This window comes from Falco peregrinus, chromosome 3, assembly GCF_023634155.1.
Source record: "Falco peregrinus isolate bFalPer1 chromosome 3, bFalPer1.pri, whole genome shotgun sequence".
Lineage (NCBI taxonomy): Eukaryota > Metazoa > Chordata > Aves > Falconiformes > Falconidae > Falco > Falco peregrinus.
Genome location: NC_073723.1, coordinates 72006346 through 72021848, shown reverse-complemented (window position 1 = coordinate 72021848; position 15503 = coordinate 72006346). Strand labels below are relative to the sequence as shown.

The following is a 15503-nucleotide window of genomic DNA, read 5'->3' as shown; positions in this document are numbered from 1 at the left end:
GTGATGTCTGCAGGCCAGATATGTGGAGGAAGAAAAGGTGTCCTTCTGGAGAAAGAGCAAATTGTGTAAAGGAAAAGAGTAACTTGAGGCATTTTCAAATGGCAGTTTGGACTTTTGGAGTGTTAATATAACCAGTGCACTTGGCAGCACGTAGCTAACTGTAATTGGTGAAAAAGCCAAACAAATGCACTTCTGATAGGAATTAGTGGTTTTAAATGGTTTATAAAAAAAGCTGTTTTGAGATGGGTACTGTTTGTAACTTTTTTTTTTTTTTTTTTTTTTTTTGGTCGAGAGAGTGGTAATCGGTATAGTGGAAATCTGAAGCCATGTTGTTGTTTATAAGTTTTTAGGTAATGCTGATTTTCACTTAAGGAGCAATGCTTAAGACAAGTGTCCCTTTAAATACAATTTTGTGTAGCTGTAAAGGTTAATCTTCATATTTTGTCTAAAAGATATATTAAACGCGGAGACCTTTGTTCCTTTTCTGGAGCAACTTCTGCTTAAAATGACTTCTACCTTATTAAAGCCAATTATTTAAAATCATGTCCTGTAGCCAAAATAGATGGGGCTCTAGGATAAATGTTGCAGCCTTAGGGAAGAGGCTTCACTCTTCACTCATTCTGACTGTGCCTATAGTGTTTGTCGGTAATACTGTTCACTCCCCTGTAATTGAATCGCTCTGCCAGTATTGAATGAAATGGTGCCAACAGAAATGAACAGCTTAATGAGGCAACCGTGTATACATGATAATTTCTGTAGTAATATTTGGTGTTTGTGACACTTGAATATTGTGGAGGAGGAAAGCAAAAGGTTCTGCTCGAAGTCGAGATTCTAGAGTTACACCGAGCACCTGGCTGGCTTGAAGAAATAAAATACTCACCGAAATGTTTAAAACATTTAAGAGCAATCTAGGGAAGGTCAGCTGATTTTAAAAGCAGTCTTGAAGTCAAAAACATTAGGATGCATGCAATGGGATATACTAATCTGTGTCGAAAACGGAGAAGTCTTACAAGTGAAATAGTTAGGAAGGCTGTATCAGCACTGACATGCTATGAAAAATTACAAGAAATCAATAAAGGTAACAAGTCAATGCATGTAAATGAAAAGTCCTGCAAGGATGTTTGTCCTGAGAAGTAAAAGGTGGTGTTGTAGCACTGCAGTTTAACTTCAAGCAGAGATTAACACTCAAAAAACCCACACTATTTTTAAAATATAGATTTTGAGTTGAGGTTCCTGTAAGATTTCAATTTGTCTTTATTGAGATTTTCAGTTTAGAGTTACATTGGACAGAAAAAGCAGCTGGGGGTAAAGCATCCGTTCTGAATGAGAAATACGCTATAATTTTTACCCTCTTTAAGGAGAATTTAAAAAATTCTGTGTAAGCCCATTAGTGTTTTGTAAAACTATGTTGTATCCAAGTTTAATGTTTAGAAATGAAAACAATGTTTTTTCTTGAAAAGTAATGCAAATTCCAAAGAAACAAAAGAGAAACCATAGAAATAAATGTAATGCTTCCTAAAATGAATAAAGCTCTTTTTCAAAGCCCTCTTCCATAATTTTCTTAAGACATAAAACTTTCAAAACCCCACAAACACAAAAAAAAATCCCAAACCCACAGACAAACACAAAGCCAAAAAACCCCCAAACAACTAACACAAACCAAAAAAACCCTAATTTAACCAAAACACAAACTCCCAAAACACTTTAACTTGATCTTCAGGCCAGTGCTCAATTCTACCTGCATCATGTAGTTCCAGTGTATCTTGCAACATCTTACAGCTGGGAGCTCATGTGTTACTGCGTGTAACTAATGTGAATTAACACCTGTACAGTTACTGTGTGTTACGCCATATATTCACACCCTGGCTTGTGAGACCTAAACTAAAGTTGCTCAAAAAACCCGGCTTGGTGTGGCAAGAGCTAGCTTCCCAAGTGTACGGTTTTCTGTGGTTTCAAGCCCTTTTGTTTGGGTATGGGGAAGGGGGGCAGGCAGGTGAATTTGGGGGCTTGCACATCAGATGTTCCTTTGACCATCCTGCAAGTGGTCTGACGAGGAGGCATCCGCGAGGAGGAGGAATCGGCCATGGTAACGTTTTGTAGCTGCAAGGATGAAACAAAAGCTCCTTGGGTAGCAAAGCTATTTTGTGATGTCCTTTCTTTGAATTTTGTTAGAAAGATGGCTCTGAGAAGAGAAACAGACATGTGCCATTTTCAGGTACGGCTTCATCTACTCCTGGATAGCATATTAGTTGTTGAGCACACAACCTGGTTTTGCAGACAAAAGAGTAATGTTTTCAGGTATGCCTGTCGGTGAGAAAATAGGATTGTCTCTTGCCTGTAGTTCTCTGCCTCCTGGCATCAGTCTTGCTGGTTTCCAGATTTAAACACGTGATCAAATTGTTGGACAGGAGGTGAGCAGGGGTGATTGCCACTCATGTATTTGTGTCCCGTGGCAAACCAAGATACCTCCGCTTGGTTTAGTTGGCTTTTAAATGTAGGTTTAACGTTAGACTGTGTCCCTCAGCCAAGGAGTCTGCAGACAGGCAATCACCGTGGTTCAACAGATGCAAGATGAATGAATTTGTATGTTGTAGTTAGCCTGTTCCTGAGCCAGAAATTGGACATTAACTGTGTTTCATAATCCTTCTAAGTCTTTGGAAATACGTACTCTTATCAAGGTGTGGGACACAATGCATGTTCTTAAGCATTTGTAATTCTTAAGTTTCTGTATTCCTGCACTGATAGCCTGAATGTAAAATTAACCACATAGTAGGTGTCCCCCCCCCATTGCCCACCAATGTAATGTTCTCCTTCAGGCTCCATTCTTGCTTTTTCTTTTTTTAACCTAGGTTTTGTTTTGTTTTATTGTGATTGTGCGTGAGGTTTTTTGTGTTGTGGGTTTTTTTCTTTCTTTTCTGGAGTCACTGAATCAGGAATACCTTTCACATCCGCCCCTGTGAGCTTAACCAAGGCAGATGAACAAAGATCTCTTGTTGTACGCAGCTTTCTCAACAACTCAGGGCACTGTTAATATTGCCCTGTCAAATCAATTTATTTCAGAAAGAGAAGCAGCACCTGTCAAGGGAATACACTGTCTGATAAGCTAGGGTGCTTCAGGGGAAGCTGGCCAGGCTTCAGACGACAAGCTTCATTGCCTGCCCCATCACCTGAAAACTTCTCGTTTTCTGTGCTCTACAGTAACAGGTTACGCTGGATAGAGTCCTGCTCCAAACAGTCATTTCACAAGGGCTTGGGAATTGACTGCAGAGCAGCCTGTTACATTTTAGCTACCCATGTTTGAGGTGGATGTCAGTGTGAATCGAAAAATACATTTGAAAGTTCACATTAGGATATAGTGTCTGGTGTATGCCAACTTTCTTTTTAAATAAAACCACTTCTCTTGGAGTCTGAACTGTCTTTGGTCTGACTCCACAGAGTGGCTTGCTAAAATACTTGACCTGTTAGCTTTCCTGTTTGCTTGGTTCCTCTCTGTGCGTCACGCTTGTGTGTGTGTCTTCAGAGGCAGGTGAGTATTTTTCTTTGAAAAAAAAGAGTACTTTGCAACATTATTAAGCTTGAAATAATACGTAGATTTTCCCTGGAGAGTTACTGATAAAATACTTGCCTTGAGGCACGCTGAGTCTGGATTCTGTCACGTTAGGGAAGCGTTGTGTGATTTAGGAAGTGGGAACAGTTAAATAATGAACGAATTATAGCTCTCAGTTCACCTTTTGTGCGTGTTCCTGTTGCCGTGAGGGCTGAGATTGAGTCTTGGCTTCCTGGGGTCATCGCAGCTCTGCCTTCTGGAGTTGAGAGCATCCTAACAGATAAGCAACATAAACTGATGGATCCCTCTGGTTGTGTATTAGAGCTATGAAAAGCCTGTTTCAGATTGGATTAAGAGGCGGCAGCTAGGTTGGCTGTCAGCAGGGAGAGTCCTTTTAACTTACCCATTTGAAGACTGAAGTAAAATAATACTCTGGTGTTAGCCCAAAAAGTGCTTCTGGGCTGCCCCCTCCTCCGCTTCATTTTAGCTGGCTGCTGTTGGAAGTATGTCTTGAGTATGGCAGGCAAGGAGGCCCGTGTAGTAACAATTTCCTGAAGCGCTAGTAGGGAACCTGCTGTTGTTGTGTGGCTCGTGAGTGTGATGGAGAGCTGCACTCGCCTGATCAGTAGGGTTTGCTTTGAAAAACTGCCAGTGGATTATGGAGCCTGTAGTATTTGCTGCGTAATGCCAATAGATAATCCCCATATTTAAGAGAATGCTTTTCTTTGGTTTTATTTATTTAAGAAGTGGACATTCAAACAAAATTAAAAAGGAAGAAGAAAAAAACGAAACAACAGCAAACCCCCCCCCCCCCCCCTAAACCAAATCTGTTATAAAATACTTGTCTCAAAGATAAAAAAACTCACTACGATCAGAAATGCTTGTTCTCCGTCCATTCGCTTCAGTAATACTCTGAAACAAAACTACTTTGGCTTCGGTCCAAAATCAACTTATGAATGTGCCAAAAACGTGATAAATGCTGATCAAATGTAAAATAATGAATCAGCTGTGACATTTTATTATGGAAATCAAACATCATGCAAACCCTTGCCTAAGGAAAACAAATTGTCAGGAAAAATACTAATTTTCATGTGATAATTAAGTTTTCTTTGCTTTTCATTTCCATGTCTAATAATGTTTCAGTTTCACTTTTTATAACAGGCATTTGTTATGAAAGCCATTTCAAGCAGGATTTAATTTATGGAATTGAAAAGGATTGCCACTCCCACTTAACCGCAGGAAGACAGAACTGCATATAGGGAATGGTTGTGCTATTTTGAGGATCAGAAGGATGTAAAAGGTTGAAAAACTAACTTGCCAATGCACTTCACTGCGACCCTTCTAAGCAAGTGTGCTGCCTTTCAGTGGCATGACGCCTATTTTCCTTGCCAGTTCTGGAAGAGTCTGAAGTGTTGGTGAATTGTACCTGTTAGGAAGTGCTCCTACAACTTGTCATCTTGGGGAGAACCTCAGTGGACTGGTCTATTCTAGTGATGTAGTCCTAAGAGTAAAATATTAGTAACGGTTTTATTAATAATGAAGCCTTAGTTTGCTGGGTGGACCTGGTGGATTTGCCTTCAGCGTCTTTAGTTTGTTGACCTCTCGTAGATATGTACTGAATTAAAAGGGATCTCTCTAGCATCTCGTGTCTGGTGTCACGTGCTCCCAAGCATGTGGGGTGCGCCGTTTGTAAACTTCCTAAGCTCTGTCCTGTGAGCAACAAATGTCTCCTGCATTTTCCCCTTTCATGGTAATCCTTCCTAATATCAATCTCATCTGCATTCCCAGCCAGCTATGATCATCATTATTTTTAGTGCTGTTTGTTTGTATTTGTTTTCCTGTGGTTTTCACCTCTTTGTTGTATTTGTAGGTGACGATTAAAACCCTTTTGGGGTATCGTTTTGCCAGCTTGGGCAGGTTAAGTTCTTTCCAATGACACCTGTAAGACAGGGTATCTATTCTTCGCACAGTTTGCACAGTATCTATGCCCATTCAGTTTGAATTTACCTTTCTTGAAAATGAGTAACTCCTGTTTTGCACACTATGTCAGAAATAGTCTAAGTAGGGTCTTACGGAATAGCATTCAACAGACAGTCAGTACTCTGATTACTTCTATTGTGATTATCTTTATTTTTATATCTTAAAATGATATTTGCCTGTGCCATGGTTTTATCACAACCACCTTGTGGCCGGTAGTAATGCACAGAATTTTAATTTCCAACTGCTAAAACTCCTAACTGCGTGCAGAAGCTTTTTATTAGTCTCTAAGGGAATGACCCACCACTTTCATTTCACTTGAGGTTTTTCTGTATGTTATTCATCAAACCCATACGATCTTTTCTATAGGTTAGTGCAATCCTCCTGTCTTGGCAGGTTCCTCAACCTTGAGCTGTCAGCTGACAGATTTCATCAATGTAGCTTTACCTTTTGTGTAAGTGCTACTCATTAAAATACTAGGTCAGATTGGCGTCAGAGTTTGTCCTTGTCATGACAATCCCCAGTAGTAACTCTGTCTTGGCTTGACTTTATTCCTTGACACTGCTAATACGCAGATGTTTTGAGTGCGTTTCTTGGGAATATTCCAGAGTGCTTACTATTTTATCACTTTCAAATTGCAGTGTACAGAAGTACTACCATATCTAGGACGGAGCACACAGTTCCAACATTATTATTTCATTATTAAATAAGCACACAGTATCAAAAATAAGGGTATTCCAAGAGTGTCTGTAAAATTATCTTTTAAATAGTCCTGCTAGTCAAATGAAATACTTGCACAGTTACACCTGTAATACCGATTAACATGAGCAATGTCCTGGCAGTATCACGTTCCATCAAGAGGATGTGCTAAGGCTCTTGTGAATTTGGCTGGCTTAAGCAGAGCTAAAAGCGCACGTGGCATGTCATTTCAAAAAAAGCTGAGCACACCTTTCCATCACCTCAAATGATACTGCTTGGCCGTTGCTGATTAAACCACCGCTGGCACCCACATTGCTTAGGATCGAGTTTTCATACCTCGGGTCCTTGAGCTAACGGTTCTTTTCCCAACCTTTCCTTTCTTTGGAGTCCCTCTCCAGCTGGAAATGTTGTGGGCTATTGACACAACACGGGTGATGTGTTCTGTTTTGTCATTATCTCGTTTGGGTGTCTTGACCTGCCCTGATTCAACTGAAGTCTCAAACCCGAGACACTATTACAGAGTTTAATCCCTCAAGTCAGATCACTCTGTGAAAGTTTTCTTTAGCCCTTTCTTCAGCCAGCAAGGTGTCTTACCGGAACGGCTTTTTGCTTAGTCAAGATATTTGTGAAACTGAGGGACTTCAGTTCTTCCCTCCCTCAAATGTCTGATCTTGCTGCTCTCTTTCTGGTTCCCTTAAGCACAGACAGAGTATTTAATTCCTCAGGTATTGGTACTTCCATCTTTGTTTTCTGGTTTCTTTTATCCTATCAAGGAGCCATATAGCATTTCATGGGGTTTTGCTGAACTCTTCCCCTCCCTTTTCTCACCCATATGGGTTTTTTTACTAAAAATTAAGAACCTGAGTCTTCAGTGTGGGGCGTTTTGTTGGGGAGTGGTGGTGGTGTTTGGTGGCTTTTTGGTTGGGGTTTTTTTTTTTTTTTTTTTAACCTCTCTCCACTCTTTCCATTGTGTCTCTGGGCAGATAATACAGTTGGCTACTGCCTGATTATATAAGCACCAGGAAGTTTTGGGCAGCTCATAAAACAAGATTTCCCCTTGTAGTATTCCATTGTGTTTCATCTTTGAATATTATGTTTTTGGCAGGGTAGAGGAAAATAAGCTGGAAACAGATCTTTGCTACTTTCTTGTTATATTATTTTTCTGTCCTGTTTCACTGTGATACCTCTGTTTCAAGCTTGATAAAGTTATTTGTGAAGTTGTTTTCTGAAATTCTTCAGCTCTAAGAAAGGGCTTGTGGAGGCTCAGTGTGGTGCTGTAGCTGGATGGAATATTTTTAGCCTTCTACCTCGTATCACACAGGTAAAATAATAAAGCCACTACCCGGAAAACTAATGGTGTAGGCTGTCTTATCTTTAAAAGCTGAACAGTTTACGTTGACGGTGTTGCTCTTACACACCGTAAAGAATCAGTACTTTGAAATAGAGCTGCTATGTGTCCCCATATGTACTTTGAATTTAGGTTTGTCAACAAAGTCTGATTATACAGTGAATGATTGCTGGTTGCATTTGCAGTACTTAAATATAACTTTGTTTTATTAAAACAGATGATCTGTCACAGCTTGTCCACTATACCTTCACAGAGTCAGTGTTTCGACATTCTCCAGACTGGCATCTGTAAATATCTGGTAAGTACCATTTTTGTCTTCTAGGTTAACTTCTTGTGGTAAGATTTTTCTAACAGTCTCATTAACCCTCAAATACACTTACTCCATTATTTCATGTGTAATTTCAGCATTTGCAAAATTTTTCAACAAGATTAGCGGAGTTCTGAAAAATATCCAATAACTGTTGGTATTTTTTGTTCCCATTTGTGAATAGTTCAGCTTGTTTTCAAGCCAGGACAGAGTAAACGAAGGGCTTCTTGGTTTGCTTTGCTTTGCTTTGCGAAAGAGCAGCTCGCACCTTCAGATGAGTTTTACAGTCTGTTGTCTCTTTCCAATCCTGAACACTCCCCGAGCTGAGGATGAGGATGAGGATGACAAAGCAGAGCTGGGCAACAGAGTTTTAAGGGATTTGCAGTTGCCTGTGATGCTGCCTGCCAAGAGGGAGGATCTGTCTGTCCTCCTGTCGAGATGGTTCTGCAATCTAACGGGTGTCTGCAGTTCTCTGTATGGAGCCCTACTGAAAAATGACTAGACCAAAGCTTCCGTGGGGAGCGGCTTACCTGTAACTGTTGTCTGGGGTTTTGGGGGTGGGTGTTGACTTAAATCGCAACTTTTAGATCAGCCTATGCATTCTGCTACACCGTCCCTTTGAGAGCAAACGGTTAAGTGGATTTTGATTAGACTGCTGCCCATGATCTCCAGCTGGATGCTGACACCTGACAGGGAAGAAAGGCACTGTGTAGGCAGTGTCCTATATGGGAACTTGCTTGAGCAGACTCATCTATGGGATCTGTGTAAATTGAAATGTCTGCCTTCACATCATCTTCCAGACTGGCCGCCTGGCACGTTTCATCAGCAGCATTGGCTCATTTGGTCTTCAGGATGCTTCTTTATATGCAGACATCTGTCTGGTTCACGGTCGTTATTTCCTGTCTGTGGTTGGTCAGGAACTTCATTATTAGTTTTCATTATTAAGTGCCTCAATGTTCTGTAGTATTCAGCAGCATCTTGGTGATGCTGCAGTCCATATTCTGTCACATGAGAATGCCATCCTCCTCCTCCTCCTCCTCCTCTCTCTGCAATTGGCTGGTGCAGGCAGGGTCAGCGTGGGACAGTGATCTGCACTCGTGGTCTTGAAATACACCTGATGTCTTAAATTGGAAGTATTTAGAAGTTTGAACCCATCATTGTTCTGTATCTTTTACCTCTCATGAGTAATGATACCAATGATACATTCCACGTTTCTGTAGCTTGTACTTTATTGATCCTTTTCTAAACATTTCTAAAAGAAACATTTGACCTTGTTAAGTGAACCAACTGCCTCTGTCAGCTTAAAACAACGTACTAGCAGGTGAGTAAATTGGGCTACTCTAAAACTCCTTAAATTAGTTTTTTTAATAAGATGAATGGTGCCACATTAGCAATGCATGAAATTTTTTTATGACTTCACAGGACAAAAATCTAGGGTAGTTACTTGATAGCGCTTCAAAATTTAAGCTGCTTTTGAATTCACTGCCTCTACCCAAAAGAATAATTTTTTTCTGAATTATTTATCATGCCTATAAAATCCGTACTCAAGATGACGTTCGTTGTTAACAACAGAAAAGTATCTATCACCCCAGCAGGTGCCCACCATATATTTCATCAGCTTTAATTTAGGTCGGCTTATAATGCTCTCATTCCTGTTGGATTTCTGAGATTCACCCTGATGATGATCCAATCAGTTTCCTTTTACCTCAGTCACTGCTCACTCCTGTTTCAAGACACAGAAGGGCTGTTCTGTCCCAAAAACCTTTGTTAGTGCCTGTACCATCTTCCAGAGCAAGGCTCGATTAAAGCAGCGGCGGTGTTTTAAAATACATTTGAGATGTTTATTTAGAGGGGATGGAATGAAGATGCCAGTTTAACCTTCGGTTGGTATGGGTGGCGATTGCTTAGGCAAAGAGGGATTTCAGAAACACAGGAATGTCTGTCATGGTATGAAAGAGATTCATTCAGCTCTAGGCAGGCTTGCGTACCGGCAAAAAACCCTTGTGTATGAAGTGGTGAACTTGGGGGTTTTTTGTTTTAATACAGGTTGGATTGGTTGTAATACCTGATAGCACAGCTGGATCTGTTCTGTGTGCCATAAATAAGCTCTTGGATCAAGCTTGCATCCTAAGTGAAAACCTGCACAAGTTCTTAGCCTCTTGTTGTTACAGTCTTCTCTACTTCCTGCTAACTTTAGACAAAGAGGATGCAGAACATGTACAGAAAAGGTAATGCTGCTTTTCTTACTATGTTAATTGTCTCTGCCTTTATACCCATAAGTATTTAGAGATGTAAACTGGAGGGATAGACCCCACCCCCAATTTGTTTTGCTGTCTTTTACTTCAAAACACTATTGGGGTTTAAGAAAACCAGCCACAAAGTTAGCTAGAATTATTTAAAACAATAACTGAAGAAGGTTTAACCTGGAATTGTTCTAGTTAGACATCAGAACCATCCTGACTTAAGGAAGGTATATACATGTGCACCTTAATCTTTAGCTTTAGCCTTTGGTTTCATTAGATATATATTGAAAAGCAACATGCACAGGATTTGTATGTGTATGCTTATACTCTTAACCGACTTGGCATTTCAGCTTTAACAAAACTTCTCAGGCACCATCTCACAGACTGCAAAAACCTCTGACTTAAAAAACCCCCAAAAGGCTACAAATACCAGACTTAAAGAAATTTATTTGCCTGTATAACAGAAATGTCTTTAAATGGTTTAAACTTCAGTTTTTCCCTCTGCTCCATACACAGGGAAGTTGCTCAAAGCTTACTTACAATTTAAGATGTGTTTTTAAAGCTGGAGTCATCCTTTGCTTATTTGTATTTAATGGCTTGCATATCACAAAAAAGCAGATTCCATTGTTTGATTTCTTTTGAGTCTTAAATAGAGATTCAGTTGTACCTGAACGAGTGGAAACTAAAACCTCTCCCCAGCTGCATAAAGCAGAAATTACACTGTGTAAGAGCTTCAGCAACGTTTGTAGCTCCAGGACCTGAATTTTTTTTCCAGTGCTGTACAGAATTTTAGAGTATTTCCAAGTTTAGCATATTCTGGTACAAATTTTCTGCTTTGGCACCAGTTGTGGTGAAGGCAGTTGGCATGACTGAGTCCAGAGAGGCACATTTTCCTTTTAGATCTAGCTGTGAGCCTAGATCACAGAAGCGTATTTGTAGTAAGTGTCCTCGATAGTTTCAGGTTTTGTTCTCTTTTCCTCTCAGGGATATGCTGTGGGGATCGTGTATTTCTGCATTAGCACTCCTGCCACGATTACTGAGACTGATGCTGCAGAGTCTGCAAGTGAGCAGGATCTGTCAGGAAGAACTGCCTGTTGTTGCTCAGTTGCTTCGCTTACTAATGCAGCATGGTCAGCTCAGGAGCCATATGATCACAAATGAATTTCTGGTGCAACAGATTATCAAGGACATCATGGTATGAAACCTGTTGTTGTTTCCCAGAGTACAAGGATAAATACCTCACCTTTATATTTAAAAAATTACTGCCAAGCGCAGATGTTTAGCAAACCATGAGTTATGATTGTCTTTTATTTGTCTGGGGAGTCTGGGCTGTGTCGAAGGCTGCTGCTTGTCTGAACTCCTGTGGTCACTGCACAGATGAGCCAGTTTTGAAGCTCAGCTTGCACCTGATCCAGGGCCCTGGTCCACAGCTGGCTTCCTGAAACGAAAAGAAGAAACTAGTCTTTTCTGTTGATTGGAGCAGGGGTATATAGGTGTACAAAGATGTTATTGAACTGGACAAACTCAAATTTGTGCGGTGCAAAATAACTTTCTTCTGCAAAACCCAGCATTTCTACTCACGCATCTGTGTTCCAGTGGTTTTGAGACTCTGACAGTTGCTTCTCTCCCCAGAAAAAACATATCTGAAACTGCCATCACACAGAGCTCTTAGTAGTTTTGAGCACAGAGCTTGTATGTCCCACAGGTTTGATTAAGCCACATGTATCCATTAGTATCTTTTAAAAGGTCTGTTACCAGAAACACAACCTCAGTGGTGGCAAAAGCAGATATAAGAGGGTATCGCTCATTTGCATTTTAATTGACTATAAATTGCAGAGCTGGCAAGTAAGCCAAGCACTATAATTAAGAGTAAGGAAATCACATCTGGTGTAATTCGCACACTTCATGATGTAACACCCACTTAGCGTACCAAGTAGTAACACTTTGTTATTTTGGCTTTAACAGACATACCGTGTTGAAATGTATAAATCGGAATAATGTCACCGTGTGCAGGTGACGGAGGCTGTCCTGTACCTTTAACAGTGCACCTGATGAACTGTAAAAACAAAGCGAAGCTTAGCAACTTGCTGTTGGTGAAATTCTTTCTTTTTTTTTCCCCCCTTCTTTCTAGACACTGAAGAGCGGTGAAGTTCAAGAGCAGTGGCTGACAGACCTCCATTACTGTTTCAACATCTACCTTGCCTCTCATCCCCAGGGACCTGGCCCTATAAACGCGGTATATTAAAGAGGTCGAACTGCATTTATTGTAAAGCATTTACTTCTATTTAGTTTTGAATGGAAGAGGTTGGAACAAAGCTTGTCAATTTTTTTAAGTGAAACAGAATAAAAATTTTACAAAGAATTGCATATCTCTATTGCCTTTCCTTTCGAGCAAGTAGACGTTGCTGGCCCTTGTTTTAGTAGAAGTGGTGACCACAGTCAGGGGTGTTAAAGAAAATCCACCTCCTTGAAGCTTAAGTGCTCGCAGAGAAACAGACTTACATTTACTCCGATCATCTCAAACCAACATATTAAAAAAATTAACTTACATAATAACAACTAGAAGAAAAACCAGAAAACCATATCCTTTAAAACTGGAGTAACGGGTTTTATTTTCACTGAGTTCATATTTTTAAATACTTTGTGCGAGGTAAATACTGTACGCTGGCAGGTCCAAAGCTATTACTATAAGAACAAGTCCCATCTTGTCTTGCTTTCTGTAGAAACTTTCTGTGCGTGTATAAAAATAGTTGCTAATAGGGAAAAAATTGGTGATAAAGGGTAGAAAACCAGTTTATTTACTGAGTAGTTTTTGTCAACATCTCTACTTTTCCTTCTAAATCCAGAGATATCTTAGAAACGATTATTTCTTTAGTACAGAAGCGGAGCATGAAGGCTGTTTTTCCATTCCTGTTTAGATATTGAAATACATTTAGTAAATTTGAGGTGAAATTGAAGCGCAGTCTTTCAGAACTGGTCCGTCTTTAGTACAGTTTCCCTCTCCTTTGAAACCGCATTTGATGAACACATTCAAAATCCTGACTTTTGACAACAGACAACTTTGGGAGCCCCCCAACTCTATTGTCAGGCTGGGCTTAGTGCTTTGTTTTTCTGTTTCCAAATACAATTTAGATTTTATCCTGTCAGTAAATAAATTAACAGTTGCATTTAAAAACTAATTTGTCCACAAAATACAATGAGTCCAACTCCTCGGAAGTCTGCTTGGCATGTAATGCTGAGATAATACTAAAGTGAAAATGTGTTCAAATTCAGTATGTTGTAGATGACTTGTACGTTGTGAAAGATAATAGCTGTACCGGAGTGTGCTTTTTAAATTCCAAACATTCAGTTTTGCTTAGTGCTTGAGTCTTGTATTTTTTGACTTTGCGGCAGTGGTTGGTCTCAAGTTGTATGAAAATTGCTTTGATTTTCCCATGTTCTCCAGCAAATTGACACACTGTAAATTGTTTACTGTAAAAGAACACAAAATGGTTTCGATGAGTAACTTTAGTTTAATCTGCACTGCATTCTAGATTTCATAAACGCTGACTCTGCCAGGAAAAGAACGTGCCTTTATCCTGACATCTCACTGCTGATTATCTGTTAGATAGAGCTCTGTTTCTGCGGCAGCCGGCGCGGCTTATGCAGAATGCTACTGTCGGTGTTTAACACAGCCTGCAATAACGGAGCTTAACTTGACATTGACCCTCATAAACGAACGAAGGCTTCCGGGCTGACGGCTCCGCCACCAACACAGTGCTCGTGGCTGAGTCTGCTGAAAAACAGCAAGAGATTTTGTTGAGCAGTGTTTAGCAACGCTGGATACTGGGTCTTTTCTAGAAGGTAGGGGAAACTAGTGTAGGGCTACAGCAAGTACTCTCTGAATTATTAGAAAGCAAAAATGAACGTCAGCTGAGACCATTCTCTTCAGTTCTGAGCCTGGCTGAGCATCTGGACTCCTTCAATGTGTTTACTTTAGTGTGCTACAAATAGTACGTGTGTTTTCTTTTCCCAGTTTTGTAGAGGTTGGATGCAAACATTTCAGTGCTTTACCCCATTCTAGCCAGGGTCAGCCCAAGTGCAAATCGGAACATTTCATTGAGAGTGAACCCAGCAACATCTTAAGAACGTCTTTCTAATGCCAAGAATTGCAAAACCTCCTCCTTTACAACTCTGCACTTCAGTGTTCAGAGTGAAACAAAAAAAGGGGCTTATCTGTCTGGCCTGCTGCAGAGAGCCTCTTTAAATGCCATTTACTGAACTGACAAAAGGCATCTATTTAATAAAAACGAACAACTTTCAGGTTCCAAAGTGCTTTAATTGTAACGATGATAAAGGCCCTAATTGCCAGAATATTTCGAAGAGCCTACGCCGTGTCTGCATATCCCGTTGCATGCTCCTTTTCCACCTGTCACCCTCTGCCTCCCCTTACTTGTACATCTCCTTTGAATCCCTTCTGCATGTCCCTACTCCAAAGTGTTTGGTCTGCTTCCACCAGTAAGTTAACAGAGTTTGCTGTCAGGCCCTGTTAGAGATTGTCACTGCATGCTTTTCCCACTAGCTATAGGAACGTTAAAACTAGAGCTGATAGTCAGTCTTCACCTTCCCAGATGTACCTCCTACAAGAGAAGCAGCAAACTGAGCAGTCCATTCTGACCTGCTCCAGGCACCTACGTCAGAAACAGAGTATCTGGCATTAGCCACTGACAGCTCTGAACTTTTCCAACAAACGTAATGTTGTCATGCACAAAGGCAGGCAGATGAAAAACATGTTATTGTCTTTTAAGTAAGGGCTAAAGTTCCCCGAGCTCCTATTAGGTGAATAAAAGTAGGCAGTGTTCTAAAGGAACTGGGCAGAGTTCCTATCGCTATCCTATTCGTCACCAGGTTATGAAAGCAAAGGACACTCGAACCTCAAAAGAAAGCCTTTTTATTTCAGAAGACAGGGAGATCTGTTGTCCTGAACAGTTAAACGAGAAGAAGCTAAAGCTCTTTTAAAAAGTAGACTCATATCTGCATGAAGAGGTGGCAATCAAACACCTGTCTAGTCCTGCCTCTTCATTAAAACAGTTTCCAAACAGTGGAAGAAAAAAGCCTCTGTCTCTTTGTGAGGCAGAAACTTGCCTACAATTCTAAGAAAACCCAAGGGTAGGTACTCTCGGATCGCTTTCTGACTTCAGAGTTTCGTTAAAACTAGTTGCATAAATGTATTTTACTTCCCTTTGCAAAGTTTACCTGCAAGTAAAATTTACCTTTACCCGAACAACTGTCTCCTCGAAGCACTCGCTTTGTTGCTGTCTAGCCGTGGCCTGCCTCTGAACTACGTGTGATACAACCACAAAGACTAAGTGTCCAACGAGGCGCTGAATCTTCCCATGGCCA

At 40.5% G+C, this 15503-nt stretch overlaps 2 protein-coding genes across 11 annotated transcripts in view; one reads left to right on the top strand and one right to left on the bottom strand.

The window, feature by feature from the left end:
* Nucleotides 1-12483, top strand: part of TEX10 (testis expressed 10) — a 59668-nt gene extending 47185 nt beyond the window's left edge. For all 3 annotated transcript variants that reach the window (XM_055798590.1, XM_055798591.1, XM_027777864.2), the window contains 4 exons: nt 7789-7869; nt 9925-10106; nt 11106-11316; nt 12253-12483. In XM_055798590.1, coding sequence (XP_055654565.1) covers nt 7789-7869; nt 9925-10106; nt 11106-11316; nt 12253-12366 — 588 coding nt within the window. In that variant the 3' untranslated portion in view covers nt 12367-12483. The remainder of the gene's footprint in view (nt 1-7788; nt 7870-9924; nt 10107-11105; nt 11317-12252) is intronic.
* A 225-nt stretch (nt 12484-12708) lies between these two features.
* The window catches only part of INVS (inversin), a 98601-nt gene continuing 95806 nt past the window's right edge, over nt 12709-15503 (bottom strand). For 6 of the 8 annotated variants that reach the window (XM_005231127.4, XM_055798587.1, XM_027777858.2 and 3 more), the window contains one exon: nt 12709-13592. In XM_005231127.4, coding sequence (XP_005231184.1) covers nt 13477-13592 — 116 coding nt within the window. In that variant the 3' untranslated portion in view covers nt 12709-13476. Of the gene's footprint in view, nt 13897-15503 lie in introns of all 8 variants that reach the window. The other 2 variants (XM_055798588.1, XM_055798589.1) reach the window with 2 other exon arrangements.